At 36.4% G+C, this 18404-nt stretch overlaps 1 protein-coding gene across 2 annotated transcripts; it reads right to left on the bottom strand.

Annotated features, from left to right (window-relative positions):
• Positions 1-724: 724 nt before the first annotated feature.
• On the bottom strand, positions 725-15970 carry LOC114416572 (LON peptidase N-terminal domain and RING finger protein 1). Of its 2 annotated transcripts, none has more exons than XM_028381482.1 (18): positions 15618-15970; positions 14415-14513; positions 7069-7151; positions 6849-6933; positions 6666-6752; positions 5756-5817; positions 5271-5464; positions 5127-5187; positions 4529-4706; positions 3803-3841; positions 3640-3698; positions 3481-3517; positions 2301-2350; positions 2133-2202; positions 1699-1774; positions 1296-1411; positions 1128-1196; positions 725-1008 (listed from the first exon to the last, which is right to left on the bottom strand). In XM_028381482.1, the coding sequence occupies exons 1-18, from the start codon at positions 15687-15689 to the stop codon at positions 949-951; spliced, it is 1497 nt and encodes a 498-aa protein (XP_028237283.1). In that variant the 5' UTR covers positions 15690-15970; the 3' UTR covers positions 725-948. The 2 variants fall into 2 exon arrangements, with proteins under 2 accessions (XP_028237283.1, XP_028237284.1); XM_028381483.1 differs by having other exon boundaries at positions 1296-1375.
• Positions 15971-18404: the final 2434 nt, after the last annotated feature.

Genomic DNA, 18404 nt, shown 5'->3' with positions numbered 1-18404 from the left:
GATTTGACATGCATTTTTTGGAGTTGCAAATTCAAACAATGATATTAATGTGTTAAATCAATCGTCTGTGTTTGATGACGTTTTGCAAGGTCAAACACCTTCACTATAATTTACAATTAATGAAACTTCATATAATATGGGATACTATCATGCAGATGGTATTTATCCAAATTGGCCAGCATTTATGAAGACCACACCAATGCCACAAGGTCCTAAAAGAAAATTATTTACAAAATTATTTACATAGTAAATGACATTTCAAATCGTTAAGTATCTTATGATACTCATCCTAACATTGTTACATACTTGCAAAAAAGACATATCATGCATACAAGAGGAATTCATCAACAACTTCAAGTCAATTTAGTAGAGCATATTTGAAAACCTTATCATCACAACAATAATAAAATTTAATTTTTCTTTGACATTAATGTTTTTTTTTATTATCTAATTTATGTATTTTTTATTTCTTTAACATTTAGACATAAATAAAAATTAAATTTACATTGATTTTCCTATTTCTTAATATTTATTATTTTTTTCTTCAATGTTTCATTAAAATTAATTACTTAATTATTTAGATTTAATTTAACAATTAATTAAATAAAATATTTAGGGGTCCATATGGGACTTACAAAAAATTGTCTAAGATTTCAAAATGAAATCTAACACTAAAAGAAAAAATGAGACAACAAAAATGAATGGGATCCACCAAAAAGTGATCTAAGATCTTAAGTTGAAATCTACCACTAAATATGTTGTTATATATATATATATATATATGAAAAGTGGGATCAACCCAATGTTACAACAAAAATGACCTCATCAACAGTTATTTACGAGGCCGAAAAATATTATGTGACTTGTAAATGAATTTGCAGTAAACAAATATTCATTTACATTAAACAAATATTCAATTGCAATAATAATGCTAGTCCTCAGCTTGTCTTACTGAATTCTGCAGCCTTGTTCTTCTTGTCGGAGAAATATCAGGCCCCGTCTAATCCTCTAGAAAGAAAAGGAAGAAAAATTGTTTTTTATATGGTAACAAGCAAGCAATGTATACAAATGTAACTACAAAAGTTCCCATCCATAGAACTAAGCTACAGAATAAAATGGCTTAATACCTCAGCAGTGTCTCTTATGCGTAGGAGATCCAATCTTTCCGCAGGCCTCCGATTGGAGAGAGTAGCCAGCTGCAATCAAAGCCTAAGTTAGTTCACAAAAATAGCCAAAGGTGATGTTTTCACCCATAAGGAAAAAACAGATGTCAAGTCACAGATATTTGTAATCACCCAAAAACTAAAGCGCTCAGGGTCTTTTGGTGAGGGCATCATTACTTCAACACTGGCGAGTCTCTCAAGTTTTCTTGGATCTGTATGATATTTCAGTAGTTTAGTATTGCAGCAGTCCATTGTCATTTGTAAAAGTGCAAAGAGGAAAAAGGTCAGTCCTATTCAGTAACATAGGATAACAGAACTAAAGCATCATCAGATTCCTATGATAGTGCTGGAAATATATTATGTTCAGCAACATATCTTGGTTTTCACTATAACCAAAGTACAAAGAAGTCATAGGTGGTAGGGTGTGCATCATATAATGATGGTTTAAAAATTACCAATATATCTTGGTTTTCACTATAACCAAAGTACAAAGAAGTCATAGGTAAACATCATATAATTATGGTTTAAAAATTACCATGTTTTGCTGCTTCTTTAGCTCTTGCTATCCACGATCGAGCATCTTCAGCTGCATTATATGTTTGTTGTTGTAACTGTAACAACATAACAATTAAGTTATTAATTACAAAGATGGATCAATTTGTTACAGTATAATGCATTCAATATAAAGAGTCATCAGACTTGTAGCTAAGCCTTAACATTTAAAACTAAAGCATAAAAGAATATAAACTTGAAGGGCAATCAAAGATCTCATTATTCAAACCACTAGGGTCGGCTAAACAGTGGGAGTTAGAGTAGTTTGCATGGAATCTTAAGTACAAACCCCATTACCACCATTGTACACCCAAAAGAAAAAATCTCATGCATGCAGATAGTCAAATAAACTAGCATTCTATCCAACATGACAGTGAGCTTACAAACACATTCATAACAAAATTTTAGTGAACTTACAGTCTCTCTTTCACTTGTTCCTTCTGGTGGCATAATATCTTGTATCCATTCAACCTCTGCAACACGATACCTGCATAAAACATTTAAAGAATAAAGCCATATTTCCATGAAAGAAAAACAGCTAGATCAACAGATAGAGAATTCATGAAACACCCAGAGACAACTCACCCATCTTGATCCCTAGAACGGATGATACGAAATCTCCTACGACTTTCAATCTGCATGTAACAACACTTACTTAAACATTGAAAAAATTTAAAATAAAATTAAAGAAAAACCAAGTCTATTTTAATAGAATCCAGGTTAAAATAGAAAATTCTTAGGAGCCTCCAAAGTATCCTAGGACCACTAACACTAGCCCAGCAGTGACAAAATAAAATGAGAAACAAACACCATTACAACTGACTCTTAGAGTGAACTTGTACAACTTGTCAATTGTCCACAATATTCTCAAGTCCTTCTGGCAAGCACATATGATATAAACAACAAATAGTTATAAGTTTCAAAAAATTGCTTTCTGGATTTATCAAAATTGTCAGAAAATGATTGGGATAATATTTTTACCATGTGAGAACAGTGTAGACAATCAGTATCATAACAAAAATAGATTTTTTGCTTTGTAATGGAGAGTTGCACATTTTACAATCAATAATAATCATTCTAAGTTCTAACTGCATGTAATGGTTTGGCCTAATTCAGCTCACACTAAGTTCAGCAATATCTCATCATCTGTAAAACCCCATTGACAGAAGGAAGTCCTCCTAAATAAAGCTACATAAAGAAAATCCAAACAAAATGTCGATATTACAATAAGATTGTATTGTTGAGATTGTGATAATAGGATTATTGAGATTTTACAATATAGGATGAAATTTGTTAGAATATTTGATTGATTTCATAGTAATTATTTCCTTTTAATAGCTGTGCATAATTAGGGTAAATAGACTAAGTATCTTATAATGTTCTTTCCCTAATTACAGGAGATGTCGATGTATATGATAGGGCTGGGAGACTCCCTCCTAAGCAAGTTTTTCAGTCAAATATTTGTTCCTTGTCTCTGTTTCAAGTCAAAAAATCCTAGACCCTGTAGTTTCTGGATTTGGAAAAGAAGCATATTAAAGATAGGGGAATTTTTTTATATTTTGTGAATCTCCTGTCATACGGAGAATCACACCAGAGAAATGTTCTTAGAAAATAGAGAAAGAACAACTAAAAGAAATCCTGCCAACAAAGATGAAAGTTGAGAGAAAGACAAAAAAAAATTCAAATTTCATCTTCACTAATAAAGTATTATAACTAGAGCAGTGAAGTATATATAAGTACATAGATAAATCAGTTAAATTTTCACCTCTATATAAAAACGACCATCTGGAAGTGGTTCACACCTACAACAAATAAATAAAATTATTTAAACCAAGTGACATACATGAGAAAGAATTTCAGATGGAGAAGGGGATATGTATATGAGATTTTTTATTTTCATGTGAAAAGGATGCTGAGCACCTACTCTGTTATTTCCACTTCACAGGCAAACTCAGCTAAGGAACCTGTTGAATCAAGTATAGCCTACAAGATCAAAAGACAAGTCACATACACACACAATAACAGAAGAAAATGGTTGGTGCTATATAGCGAAAAAGGGGGAAAAGGGGATAAGTGAAGTAATCTACCATTCCCATCCGATGATTGCCTTCCATTATTCTTCTTACCTGTTTTATTTAAAAAATAAATAAATTAGACATATGATGACCTTCAGAGTTTCATACTATCTTATATTAGTAGTTTGGTACAATTTATAATTATGTTAATGGATTACTCCATGCCATGGATTGAATATGCCAAATAAATCCCAGATTAGTGTCCACTGAAAGCTTCTGTGCAAATTTGAAAATGATATACATAGCTCACAGACAACATATAATATAACCATTTACCAGTCCACTCACTGCCCTCCAAGTTTTGCAATCGTGTACTATAAAAGTAAGGTCAATTAGCTTAACCAGACCCATTCAAAAAAATTCTAGAATCCTAAAAGGTACCGATATTTTGAACAAAAGAGTAGAAAAATGATATATTAAGAACACAATTTGTCTCTACTGTACAATTATTTAAAGGACGATATATTAAGAAAGTGTACAGGGAGTAAGTTGAGAAAGTGTGAAATTACAAAGGGTTAGTGTAACTTACCCTTATTTAAACTAGTGAAGAAAGCCCAAGGGTTAGTTTAATTTGTATATTCTCCCTCCCAGGTCCCAACTACCCACCAACATTAGGCAGATGGCACTAAAATGTTTCTTAAGGACGAACCACAAGAAAACTAATGACCAACTTGCACATACAAGATATATTAAACTTTAAAATTTTCTAGTGACTATCAGCATCTGTTACCAACTCACCATGAGTCTATACCGAGGTTCAAATATATTGAGTGCAAACCTCTGACATGGTATGACAACATCCATGACAAAAAGAGGGAGTAAATCTACACCAGCATTGATTAAACCGTCATGCTCTTGCTTCCTTTCTGCATATTCCTCTGGGAAGTTCTTTTGTATAATGTTCTTCAATGTCACACTAGAAACAATTGACAAGAACATATTACAAAAGTAACAGTACATGAAATTTGTTAGAGCTTTTATTTGACCAAAATATCTGAAGATTAAACTGAATTCTGACGAACACATACTCATAAGTCCAAAAGAATTGCCTGTTATATCAAAGAGGTTCACCAATCAACAGAAGGGTATTGAAAACATGCATTTTTTGTCCTATTAATTTGGGGCAATACATTGTCTCAATCTCAGCTAGAAAAGCAGCTTAAGAAAGTAACTTCCTACTGCCACATGTTTGACCGCTAGGCTTTCAACCTATTTTAGTTAGAAGAACGACTAACTCTATCCCACTATGAACTAGAAGAAAAATAAAGTAACCCAAAGCTTTCATGCAGTTTCCCATATTTACATTATGACACTGTAGAGTCAATAGACAACTCACCTGATGGAACATGTTCTGGGACTAATAAACAGAACTGTCCTACACAATGGGCATCTGTTTCCTAACACATGAGGACAAGAATCAACATAGCACAAAATATGAAGATTCCTGTAGAAAATATAATCAAAAGAAGATAGCACTAACCACGATCCATTGACTGAAATAGACACGATCGGCAAAAAGAATGTCCACAAGGGGTTGTGACAGGTTCATACAGTAACTTCAGGCAGAGAGTGCAATCAAAATCATCATTACGTTCTGGATGTCCATGTGTACTCATCCCTGTTGAACTAGATGAAACTCTTTCCAAATTTTGAAGAGAAGCCCGAAGAGAATTACTACATGATATCAGAAGAAATGGAAAAAAAATACCCTAGTGAGTTGTGATATTGTACAATAAATGACTGTTGCAAAAGCTCTATATTCAGATATTCCATCAATTCAGAAAAGGGGTATACATACTAGAAATAGATAAAAAAAATTATATATATATATATAAAAGAAGGCATCAAAGGGGTCTAGCTCAGTTGGCTAAACAAGGTGTGTGAGTGTTGTAAATCCCTTGGTAACATCTTCGATTCCTACCGATAAAAAAAATAAAAGAAGGCAAGCTTGAAAATGAGTAATACCTAAAAGGATCAACTTGAAGACCTGAAAGAATAACATCCCGGGCTTTTTCATATTTCTCTAACTGTGAATTTAATACAATACCATATCAAATTACATTCAACATGAACATCATCATAATATAAAAGTAGGGCAGAGAGGCATATGTTAAAACTCGAGAAAAGGATTTGCAATTAAACATGGGCAAACACACACAAGTTGACATAATTTCCAGTATTATAGAAACTTATAATCCTACAGCACATACACAATAGAAGTCACTTAAAACATCTGGCTTTACACAAGCATTAAATACTATGCAAGTTCAACTTCCACACCTTCAAAAGCTCAAACTCACAATGAAGCACAATAATAACAACTCTAAAATAAAGTTGACTAGTAGGTAGGGCAATCTGCATAAAATAACCATATTAACCGGACAAGACCCAGAACATATCAAAAGCACATTATTTAAATATATAAAATGTAAAGAAGCTTCTTTAGAATCAGTCACACCGTTTATTTGGTTTATTAGAAGAAAAAACCAAATAGTTTTAATTACTTTCTGTCTGGTTGGTTTCTGAAAGACTTAACCACGCACTGGTAAAGGTGCCTTCTATTTCAAAGTATTCCCTAGAATCACAGGCTATAAGTTATAATAAAACAATTAGTCACTGTCCCTTATTATTCTTTTGGATCATCATAATATTAGTCATGTCCAATCCACACTTGCCCTTCACTCAAGATATCCCCATCAAGTAGGTACAGGCCCAAGGTGGGAGAATTCTCCTGAACTAGCAACACCGAGTTAAAACACTAATGCATAGGAAGAAAAAAGAAATTAAAGGATAAATCTATTTCATAAAAAATCAGGGGCTACCCCACAAATTTAAAAATAGAGATTGACTGATTAACAGAGCATGAGACACTTACCAGTAAAAGAGCACTGGCCTTTAAAAGATATGATTTTGCTGAATTACTTTGGAGTTCAACAAGCTTCTCAGCATCCTTCAAACCCAGCTGGGAATGGTTGTCAAGAATCAACTTAGTATGTGCAAATTAATTTAGAAATACTATAATACATCCGCGTGATGAAAATGATGCAAGTGGACATACTTCAGCAATTGTTGTGGGTTCAAGCCCACTCAATGGCCTACGTTCTGAAGATGATGATGTTCTGCGCATGAAATATTCGCTAATCCTGATTGGAAAATATCATGATAGTCATGAGACCACTAAACTATATACAAAACTGGAGCAAAATCATTTGGAAGATGATTAAGAAAATAAGTTTGTAACAAGTAATTCAACAGAAAATTGTTTGACTATGCTTAACCTAATATAAGCTGCACTTCGATTGCTGAGGATGATTGGATCACCTGATTTGATGTTATTGGCTCTCGAGTATAAGTTGATTGCCTGAAATAATGACAATGGAAAGACATTGTATAAGCATCAAATTTCATTGTGTTCAATAATTCCACAACATCCCTTTATTATGTTCTGCAATAAGGCTTGAAATGCATGAGAATTGCATCTGTGTCCAAATTTGAGGAGTGTTTTTCAGGAATAAAGCATGTATGAAGTGGAAAAACATTAAGAACACCCAAAAAAAGGAGCAGACTGAAGCATGACACTTAATGTTCCCACGCAAAGCATGAAATAAAAGCACTGAAATAACTGTTTGTCAAGATAATGGACTAATTATATTATGTAGGGTTTGTTCACTTGTTGCCAACACCAATTCAATTAAATTCCATCTAACAGGCCAACAGACATGGGAATCAAGCTCTACAGAGTTGCTAGCTGAAAAATACTGAAATCATATAATGATTGTGGCTAAACCTTTAACAAAAAATAAATCTATGCAATATTTAAAGTGCAACAAAATGATCTACTTTATAAACTAGTTAACAACCAAACTAAGAATGATAGACACGACTAGATAATTTCATTAGGCAGATAATAAAGGCCAACTACATGTAGCTGCATCCAGAACAACACTGGGATGGAAGATCTGTTCTTCCCAATTGCTTGACATAAAAAAGCTATGACAAACCAATATTATCATTTCAATTTCATACTTTCAAAAGGCTTAATCTTACACAATAAAGTACTTTAACGAAAAGAATAGTTCATCCCCTTAATCCATCCTCCTAATTACTCAACAAAGTTTTTTTTTGGAAGGCAAAAATATATATATATTATTATAGGCAAAAACAGTACAAGTGGTACTGGATAAAGGAAATACAAGGCACCAGTGGTGCTGCCCTCCAAAAAAACCCAAGCTAACCCAACTAAAAAGGTTATCCCATACAGGTTAACCAAAGGATTTCGAGATATTGGAAGACCAATGGTTAAAACTGATGTTGTAGCCTTTTTGTCTAGCTTTTAACCAAGACCAAGCTAAGAACAATGCATCTTCCATGACCTTCTGCGGCTCAAATGGTTTGTCCTGGAAAATGAGGAAGTTCCTATGCTTCCATATGGTACTTGTCAAAGCAACCCACCATCCACAGCAAGTACTATGATTTTTCTCTGCTCCAAATCCATCACAAAACTGAAGAAAATGGTCCACTGGAGAAGCTGGGAGAGGTCCCATAGCCTGAATCCAACTCATGGACTCCCACCATAGCCCTACTATCTTCTTGCAATTGAAAAATAGATGCCCCACCTCCTCTTGTTCTTCACCACATAGAGGACAGGCGTTATCCTAAATGATCACCCCTCTCCTTGTGAGATTAGCTCTAGTGGGGAGTCTATCTCTTAAAAGCTTCCAAGTGAAAACTGCATCTTTTGGAGGAATTTTCATTTTCCATAGTAATTGTGAGGTTCTCCCATCCGAGGCTGGTGTAGAAGGGGTTATCAATAATTTATATGCAGACTTAGTGGTATACACACCACTAGTGGTCAGCTTTCCATAACATGACATCTTTAACATGTCTCTGAATATGTATGGAATTAATCTCCTCCATAAAATTCACAGCTTGATCACTTTCATAATCAAACAGATTCCTCCGCCATTTGAAGTTCCATCTCCAACTATCCTGGTCGAAATTTCCCATCATTGAAATGAGATCAGCTTGCTGTTTATTGATGAGAAACAGCTGATTGTATTTCTGTTGGAGAGTATAATCCTCCCCTAGCCACTTGTCTTTCCAGAAATTTACTTTATCCCCACACCCCACCTTCCAGCTCATGCATTGCTGAAAAATGCTCTGATCAGCCTGATGATACAACTTTCTTAGGTCCCTCCACCAACCAGAATGCCTCCCTTGGACACGAGCAGACTGCAAGGCATCCCAACCTCCATACTTTGAATTGATAATCCTAGCCCATAGCTGTTGGTGGTCAGAAGCTAAGGCCCATATCCATTTGCCCAACAAAGCTATGTTAAATTTTGCTATGTCTTTTATCCCTAGGCCCCCCTCAGACTTGGGGAGACAGACAATGTCCCATTTCACCCAAGGAATTTTCTTATTATCTTGGTCTCCTCCCCACAGAAAATTCCTCTGCAAGGTCACCAATCTGTTTATTACCTTTTGAGGAATCTTGAAGAATGATAGCAGGTATATTGGCAGAGCATTAAGAACTGAGTTTATTAGAGTAATCTTCCCTCCCATTGATATGTTTTTCTGAGCCCACTTAGACAGCTTAGCCTCACATTTTTTGATTAAAGGCTCCCACACTAGACTGTTTGATGATTTAGCCCCTATAGAAATACCCAAGTAGCTGAATTGGGTTTCCAATTGTCTGCAATTCAAGGTTTGGGCTGCTGCATTGATCCAGTTAACATCACCCCCTATAACTCCAAACTGACTCTTGGCATAGTTAATCTTCAAGCCTGATACCATTTCGAAACCTCTCAGCAAAGCCTTCAAGACCACAACATTATCCCTATTAGCCTCACCCACAAAAACAGTATCATCTGCATACTGCAGAATATTTGTGGGTTCTTTTTGCTTTCCAACCCTGTAGCTTTTGTATAGTTGTTTCCGAACTGCTTCCCTCATAAGGCCTGTAGTACCTTCCCCAACTATATTAAAGAGCAGAGGGACTAAGGGATCCCCTTGTCTCAGCCCTCTAGTTGGACAAAACTCCTTTGTAGGACTGCCATTAACAAGAATAGATATGGTTGCTGAGTGGAGGCAAGCTGAGATCCATTTTCTCCATTTGAGACAAAATCCCATTCTATGCAGCATATAATCCAAGAAAGACCATGAAACTGTGTCATAAGCCTTTTCAAAGTCCACCTTGAAGATCATGGCTGGATTTTTACTCCTAACAGCTTTCCTCAACCACCTCATTAAGTACCAAGATACCATGAAGTATATGTCTGTCTTTAATGAAAGCTGTTTGTCTTTCATCAATTAAGACAGGTATGACATTCCTCAACCTGTTTGCTAGTAGCTTAGCAATCACCTTGTACATGCATCCTATCAAAGAGATTGGTCTATAGTCATTGAAAGACTGTGGGTGGTTTATTTTAGGGATTAGAGCTAGGAAAGAAGCATTGCTGCCTCTAGGGAAGCAGCCATGGACATGGAACTCATCCACGAATCTTCTAAACTCCGGTTTCAACACTCCCCAGAAGTGTTTAATAAAATTGAAGTTAAAACCGTCGGGCCCAGGGCATTTGTCTCCACCACAACTCCACACAGCTTCCTTTAATTCCTCATCTGTGAAAGGAAGAATTAAATCCTGTCTCTGCCTATGAGAAAGTGAAGGAAACTAAACTCCATCAAGGGCTGGCCTGGAGTAATTTTGTTTAGAAAATCTCTTTAGGAAGAATTTCACAACTTCAGCCTTCACTGCTTCTGGTTGCTGTACCCACCCTCCTTCTATGAGTATTCCTTGAATAGAATTATAGTTTCTCCTGGAATTTATTACCTTATGGAAATAGACTGAGTTGCTGTCCCCTTCTTGAAGCCATCTTGATCTAGATTTTTGCCGTAGTAGAGATTCATATGCAGTAGAAACTTCCCACAGCTCTTGTTGAAGGGATTTCCTAACCTTGATCTCATCCTCAGACAGAATTCTGGTAGATGCTATGTCTTCTACTTCATTTAACTTTTGTTGAATTCTGTGAATCTCCTTAGAGTTGATATTCCCATACTCCTTACTCCACTGTTTGATTGACAATTTTAGCATTCTCAGCTTGTTCTTAAGCAGAATTCCCCCCCATCCAGGTTGTTGTTCAGCACTCCATGTCTCTCTAACCAATCTTTGATACCCTTTTTGATGAAGCCACCAATCTGCTACCCGAAAAGGCTTAGGTCCCCAGTCCACTTTCTTAGTTTGCATAATTATTGGGCAGTGATCAGAGAAATCCCTTGGGAGGGTATATTGAGAGCTATCAGGCCAGGAAAGCAGCCACTGTTCTGATACCAAAAAACGATCAAGTCTACTCTTCACCCTTGCATTGGGTCTTATCCAGGTATAAGTACTGCCAACACATTTAATTTCCTGCAATTCCATTTCAGATATCCAAGTGTTGAAATCTGAGATACTCGAGGGATCAACACGACTTTGGGATAAGTTGTATCTCTCATCTTGGTTTCTAATACTATTGAAGTCCCCCATGAAGCACCAAATACCAGGAGGTTTAGATGCCCTCAGCTGCTTCAATTCATCCCAAAGGAGTCTCTTCCCAGCAAGGTCACATGGGGCATAAATGTTGACCACAAACATCCTTTGATTAATGTCTACACACCTCCCTTCCAGCATTAAATAATTACTGCCTTTCACTTTAGTATCCACCTCAAATACAGAATTGTTCCATAAACAAAGCAATCCCCCCGAGGCCTGAATAGAGGGAACATAATCCCATGACGATGATGAGTCCCCCCAAATTGCCTGACAAAAATCCCTTTATTAAAGCTCTCTTTTTTGGTTTCTTGAAAACAAGCTATGTTCACCTTATTCTTTATAATGGTCCTTCTAATGGCGGCCCATTTGACACCCCTCCCCAAACCTCTTGAATTATAAGAAAGGATGATCATAACTGCTGGTTTTTAATGCCCATCTCAACTGCCATGTTGTTATCTCTGGTGTCCATGTCCTTCATAAATTGTTGGACCTTCGAAGCATCACCCCCATGGGTCAATCCCAGGTCTTTTACCAGGGCATATTGCCTTTCCACTTCCTCTTCTAGATCTGATGATATGCAATCAGGTTTTAAGCCCGTATCTGAGTTCACAGTTGGACTCTTAGGATATTGGGTCTGTCCCCTACTAGCCAACACCTCTTTTCTTCTAACATAAACCTTTGTGACAGATTCAGATGGACCCAAAATCTTAGGGCCCAAAACACCTTCAGGCTCGTTGGGTTCTAGTTGTTTGTTGTAGGTGTTGACTAAGGATGCCTCCTTTACGTGCTCTTCTCTGTTGCGGGATAACATAGCCTCAGAAGAAAAATCCTCCATCTTTTCCATTTCTGTGCATGTAGTTTTGTTTCCAAGGACTACCACAGAAAGGTCTCTGTGTTGGTCTACTCCGTTTTGTTTGACCTTGGCATTCCCCCTTTCGTTTTGCGCGCTATTCTTCTTTTTACTTTCAACAATGGCATTTAATTCTTTGCCATGTTGGGTAATATGACCGTTGCTGGGTTCGTGCACCACACCAGGACCGTCGTCTGCTCTTCTCTGGTGGCGATACGCGTGTGATTGGTCCACGTCATCGTTGTCGATGACGGACCGGACAGGGCGGTTCTGACCATTGGGTTTTATCCAGTGGTCCCTGCTACAGGAAAGCAACCGTTGCTTGCCCCATTGCCTGGACAGCTCACCGTCGCGGTAGTCGGAGCCACCGTCTAGGGTAACATTATCGAAATGGTGCACGGGGGAGCTGTCGCCGACCGATATCGGGGTGTTTGGTTGTGTCGAGAAAGGGGACGGAGGGAGACCTGCTTCACTCCAATGGTGTTTCCTCTGCGCGCATTTTCCGGGCATCTCTTCTATGACGTCCAGGTGATAGGCGACCCCGTCGATGGTGGCCAACACCACCTCCTGAAGACGCGGTCTTCTGTTTGTTCGAATTAGGATGCGAGCGACATCCATCCTCTTACGGTCCTCCACGTACCCGTCCACCTCTACCATCTCCCCAATGTCTTTCGTCACCTTCTCCATGTGTTCCGGCGCCCACACCGTCGGCGGAAGACCCCATATCAGGACCCACGTCAGCCTGTGGTCTGGTCGAATATCCGGGCTCCATTTCTGAAGCTCAGTGATTGGAGAAGACCCCGATTGCTTCTCCTCGTGAATGAGTCTTGCCGCCTTGGAATCATCCAGGTAGGGAAGAAAAATCCAGTCGTCAACCCAGTAGCATGGATTCACCTCTCCATCTAACACCCATTGAAGCTCCTCTTCCACCCTCTCAAACATACCTCTGTTTTTGAGCCTCCCAACCCATGCTTTCTGGAGCCATTCTTTGGTCTCCTTATGGGAGCTCAAAGCCACAGTCCTCTGCGTAGGCCTTGCATTGCCTTTAGGGGATTCTCCCTTTCAATAATGGCCTCCTACACCCTCCATCTCCTCTCTAACTACCTCCGCGTAGGATCTCTTCCTGTCCGCAGGATATATAAGGTTCGTCTCCTTCTGTGCTACCGCCACCCTCTGTGTGGATGTGCTACTCTTGTTATCCCGACTCACCCTCCCCCTGTCATATCTTGGCCTATTAACAAAAAGTTTCATGTTTCTGATGTATATGTTGGTATCAAGCTGTATTTCCAATCTCCGTTCATCTTGCACCTCTTTAAATCTGACAAACCCGAATCTGTGGCCTTCCTTGTTCTTATACTTGGGAATAAAGACTTCCCATACTTTTTCCCATTTCTGAAAAAGCTTCCAAAGATCATCCTCCTTGATCCCTTCAGGGAATCTAGAGAAGTAGAAAGTCGTGACATCTTGTTTGTTTCGCCATGTCACCGTTCTGTCATGACGTTTGAAGTTGTTCCTATCCACTCTATCCCTGCTTTCTACCAGTCTCCATTTCCGCCTGTGCCTTACTTCATGCCAGACTCCACCGTGATCGTCATCGTTGGCCGAGTCGTGCTGTTCTGGACTCCATCTTACGTCCACTCTGCAATGATGATTGTAGTCTGCATCATGTCTTCCTTGTCTAGTAGGCGAAGGTCGAGGTTGGAACTCCTCTTGACGTCTTGAAGAAGATCGTCTATAGTATCTTTCTGACCTTCCAAGCTTAGATTCTAGCTCCTTCTCTCTAAAACGTTTTCTGCCCTCTCTCGTCTTCACGCTGCTATCAGTTTCTCTCGCTCTCTCTCTCTCCACCGTGTTTCTCTCTCTCTCTCTGTTTCTCTCTCTCGCCCTGTTTCTCTCTCCCCCCTGTTTCTCTCTCTCGCCCTGTTTCTCTCCCTCACCCTCATTCTCTCTAATTTTACGAAACCTTAGGAGTGGTTAGTGTAATTTTTTTAATTACTCAACAAAGTATTAAATACTTTTTATGTTTACATGACTATAAATGCACGTACATTTTCATTTAACACTTTATTAAGAATTACGAGGACATACCATTACTCTAATGAAAAATCCAGTTTAATACTTACATTTTTTGTAGAGAAAAAAAAAATTGCCAGCAATTATCATATATAAATGAACTGCATTCAAAAGAACAGTCAACAGAACACCACCACCCCTAAAAAAAGTATATATATTAGCACACTAACCTCTTGCATTCTGTTCTCTCGAAATGCCGCATTCCCATTCTTCACAAGCTCGTACACATAATGAAGTGTGTCCCATGACAAATCTTCTGATCCATTTTCCTGCAACCCAATCAAAGTACGGTGTTCACATCCCTATGTTAGATTCTCGACAAAAACATCAATCTGTTAAAATTATAAATTTAATCCATCTGTTTTGAATGTTTGATACATAAGAGGACCATGCTACCCAATGCCAAATGAGGCCATGGTCCTGTTTGGATAAATTTCACCATAAGCATTTACAGAAGAAGAAAATAAGAAAGTAAAATGAATCAAGTTTCTCATGTGTTAAAATCAACTTATGCACTTCAACTTTTATAGAAGTTCTCCCATTTAACCTCTCACTTAATTCAATTTACCTTCTTATTTACTACTCCCTACAAGTACTCAATGCAAACAGGCCAATGTCAAACAAGGAGGACAAATATCCCCTTTGCTTATCAAAAAGTTGTACTCAAATCGAAACCCAGACAAGACCACACCAAGCATGTGAGAAAGGAACCAATGTTTTGGAAACAGAAAAATCAAGCCATTAATAAGGACAATCAGAAAAACTTGCACGGTACTCTTTAAATCATAACTCAGGGATAGAAAAACATCACAGACAAGGGTAGAAAAAAATAAAACTGAATCACATTTTGAGTGTCTTTTTCTTGTCCTCGGATTCACCACCTAATAATTAAGTGTTAAAGGGAAAAAAGTAAACTGCGGTAACAAGAGGACTTGTCTTTTAGCATATTCTTTTCAGCAACTCGACACGAAAAAGAAGAAAGAAGCAAACGAAAGAAACAAGTTCGAAAAAGAAAAAGAAAAAAAAAGAGCTGTGCACAGCTACACAGAGCCGTAAAAACAAGAACTAAATCAAGAAGTAGCAAAAAATAAAAACCTTCACTTGCTTAACATCGATTTCCGAAAAAATCGCGATTGTTGAAACGCTAAAAAGTACAAAGAAAAGAAAAGGCACGCATTGGAACAAAACGCAAAAGAGAAGGCGAATTGTGCGTTCGGACAGTTTCGCTTGACGGAAGGACATTCGGAAAACGAGACCTAAAAAATAATAAGTGAAAAGAAAAGCGCGATTGAAAGAAAATAAGTGTGATTGAAGAGAAGCAATGCGCGTGGGAGGAGAAGAAGAAGGGGAAAGAGAGAGGACTAATAACTGACCAGAACGTAGTCGTCGACGTCGCGAAGGATTTGGTCGAGGGAAGAGGGACAAGGGGAAAGAGAAGAAGACATTGGGGGGATTTGATTTGGGAGAGTGGAAGAGAAGAGAAGAGAAGAGAGTGAGAAATGGAAAGAAAAAAAGAGTTTTATGTTTTTATGTGTTTTATGTTAAGATGAAGACGATGATAATTGGTTAGGGACATCGTGTTCGAGCGTGGCTCCTTCGTTGCATACATGGACCAAAATCCACTACGTCTTGGCTCTTTTTCTTTCCTTTTGAATGTTGAAAATGAGAGAACCAATGTGTATAGTTGAGAGTTGAGAGATACTTGAGAATGAGGTGTGTCTGTTTTTGTTCTCTTTTCTCGAGATGTGTTGTGTTGTACGTGGAAATATATATACCCCTTGTTTGTGTTTGTGTGTGTTGTTGGGGCCCTTGTGTTTGGTGGCAGTGGAGCACCGAAGCCACTCAATTTGCATTGTTTCTATCATTTTGACCCACCCCACTGAGTCTACTCTTTGCATTTCTTATTGTGTTCCAGCCAAGCTCAGCTGAGCCACTAGGTCAATCCAGCCACTAGTCCCTCCCCTTTAACACAAATGCCCCATTTTAGGGATTCAATTCATATATTTTTAAGAAAATTTAAAACCAAAATAGTAGATCTTAAAAGTTAAAAAACTAAAATCAAATTTTACTATAAATTTAGAGTGAGAAATTTGACAATAATGACTGAAAAAGAAAGAAAAAATTACAAGACAAATAATAAAAGAAAACCTATTTTGTAGAGACTAAAAGATTATTTAAGCAATAATAATAAAAATTATTTTCTCCGTTTCAAAATAAGTGTCGTCCTAATTGTTTGCATAGACTGAAAAAGCTAATAAATAAATAAGAGAAATTAGTAATTCTACAAATTAATCTTATCATTAATATTACATTGAAAAGCTAAAGTAATATTTATTAAAGATATTAGTGAAAAAAATAATTAATATTACATTGAGATTGAGAGACCATTTGGTAGGGAAGAATTTATAGTTTTCTACGAATTTTAGAGTGAGAAATTTGATTTCTGATGTTTGATATTTATTTTAAAAAATAACATTACGAAAATGAATGTTTCTTTAAAATGTTTTTAGTTAGATTTTCACAAAAACCTTTTCATAAAAAAAGCAAAAATCTAACTTTTCAAAATTAATATTTTTTGTTATAGTAAAATATAACTTTATTTTTGTTAAATAATTAAAATGATCGATAAAAAATATTATATAATTCTTTGATTTAGAAAAATTGATATAAATATTGTTAATTTATGATTAAATAAACAAATTTTATTTATATCTAAATTCATAATTCTTGGGATTCGTACGGCATGAAATAACTCCTTTCTTACCAGAGAGATGAGATTGACAAGTTGAAGGAAAGGGACTGGCTTAAAACTCAGTGGATGAGAAGTATACAGCGCAAGCCGTCTTTTATACTTTTTGACTCTGGAACGGCAACCGTCGAAGCCAGGGAAGCACTGCGTGACAAGCACCATACGACAACGTTTACCAAAGGCAAAACAGAACGAACGACGACTTCATAACCACATAAACACCCTCACAATGTTCTTGTTTCGTTGGTTGATTCTCCTCCTTCTGTAACAATTAACAAACGGGCAATGGCAATGCAACCACCCCCTCTACAACCAATCCCAATATTATTATTCATATTTATGAAATACCAACATTTCTCTCGTTCGAAAAATTGTCATGTCAGACGTATTTTTTAATACCAATACACTTGGATGATACTTCTTATTAGGTTTTCAATTTAAAAAAAAAATTATTGAATTAAACATTTAAGTTGACATCTTTCAACAATTTAAACACTTGTAAAAACTTATAAAATTGGTTTAATAAAATGCATATATATCAATTTAAATATTTTGTTATGACTTATATTTGAGTATGACTTGAGAATAAATCACATTGGTATGACTTATGTATTATTCAAATTTTAAATTATGTAATGTCATATGAATTATATTATCATTAGACAATTTAATTTATTTTTTATTTTTTTCAATTAAAGTCCAAGAATTTTTTACAAATCCCATATTTTTTATTTTTAATTTAATGTTTTATTAAAAGATACTTTTATCCCTAATTAATTTATATTCTTTTTAATTCTAAACCTAGTCTTTCATTTCCTACGGATGATTAATTTTTTCCGTTGTCATGAAAAAAAAAAAAAAAAAAAACACTTTCTGCACACTGCTTCCTATGTCATGTCTGCTACCTAGCCACCGACCACGATTGCAAAACAGCCTAAATTGTTTGAACAAAATATGTTATCAAATCAACACAAATACCAAAATAAAATACTTAAACTCATAATGTAGTGCCTAGAATATAAATGCCCAATTAACTTAGGAGGCAAAAAGATGTTTCTTCTTTCTCTTCAAATTTTATCAATTTATAATCACTTCTGCAATTGTGATCGGTGGCCTGGTAGGAGGTACGGCATAGGAAGTGATGCGTGGAAAGTACTATTCAGGTTGACGACGATGGAAAAGATTGATACACACGGAAAGGGAGATTAAGTTTAAAATTAAGAAAAATAAGAATTAATTAGGAATAAAAGTATTTTTCTAATAAAAATATTAGATTTGCAAAAAAAATCATTAGCCTCACACTGAATAGATCATAATTTTAAACATTACATAATTAAATAATATATAAGTTATACCAATATGACTTGTTTTTAAGTTACATCAAAATAACAACCTTTTATTATATATTATA

Source organism: Glycine soja, chromosome 6 (genome assembly GCF_004193775.1).
Source record: "Glycine soja cultivar W05 chromosome 6, ASM419377v2, whole genome shotgun sequence".
NCBI lineage: Eukaryota > Viridiplantae > Streptophyta > Magnoliopsida > Fabales > Fabaceae > Glycine > Glycine soja.
Note: the sequence above shows the minus strand (reverse complement) of the source record. Positions and strands in the feature narration are given on the sequence as shown.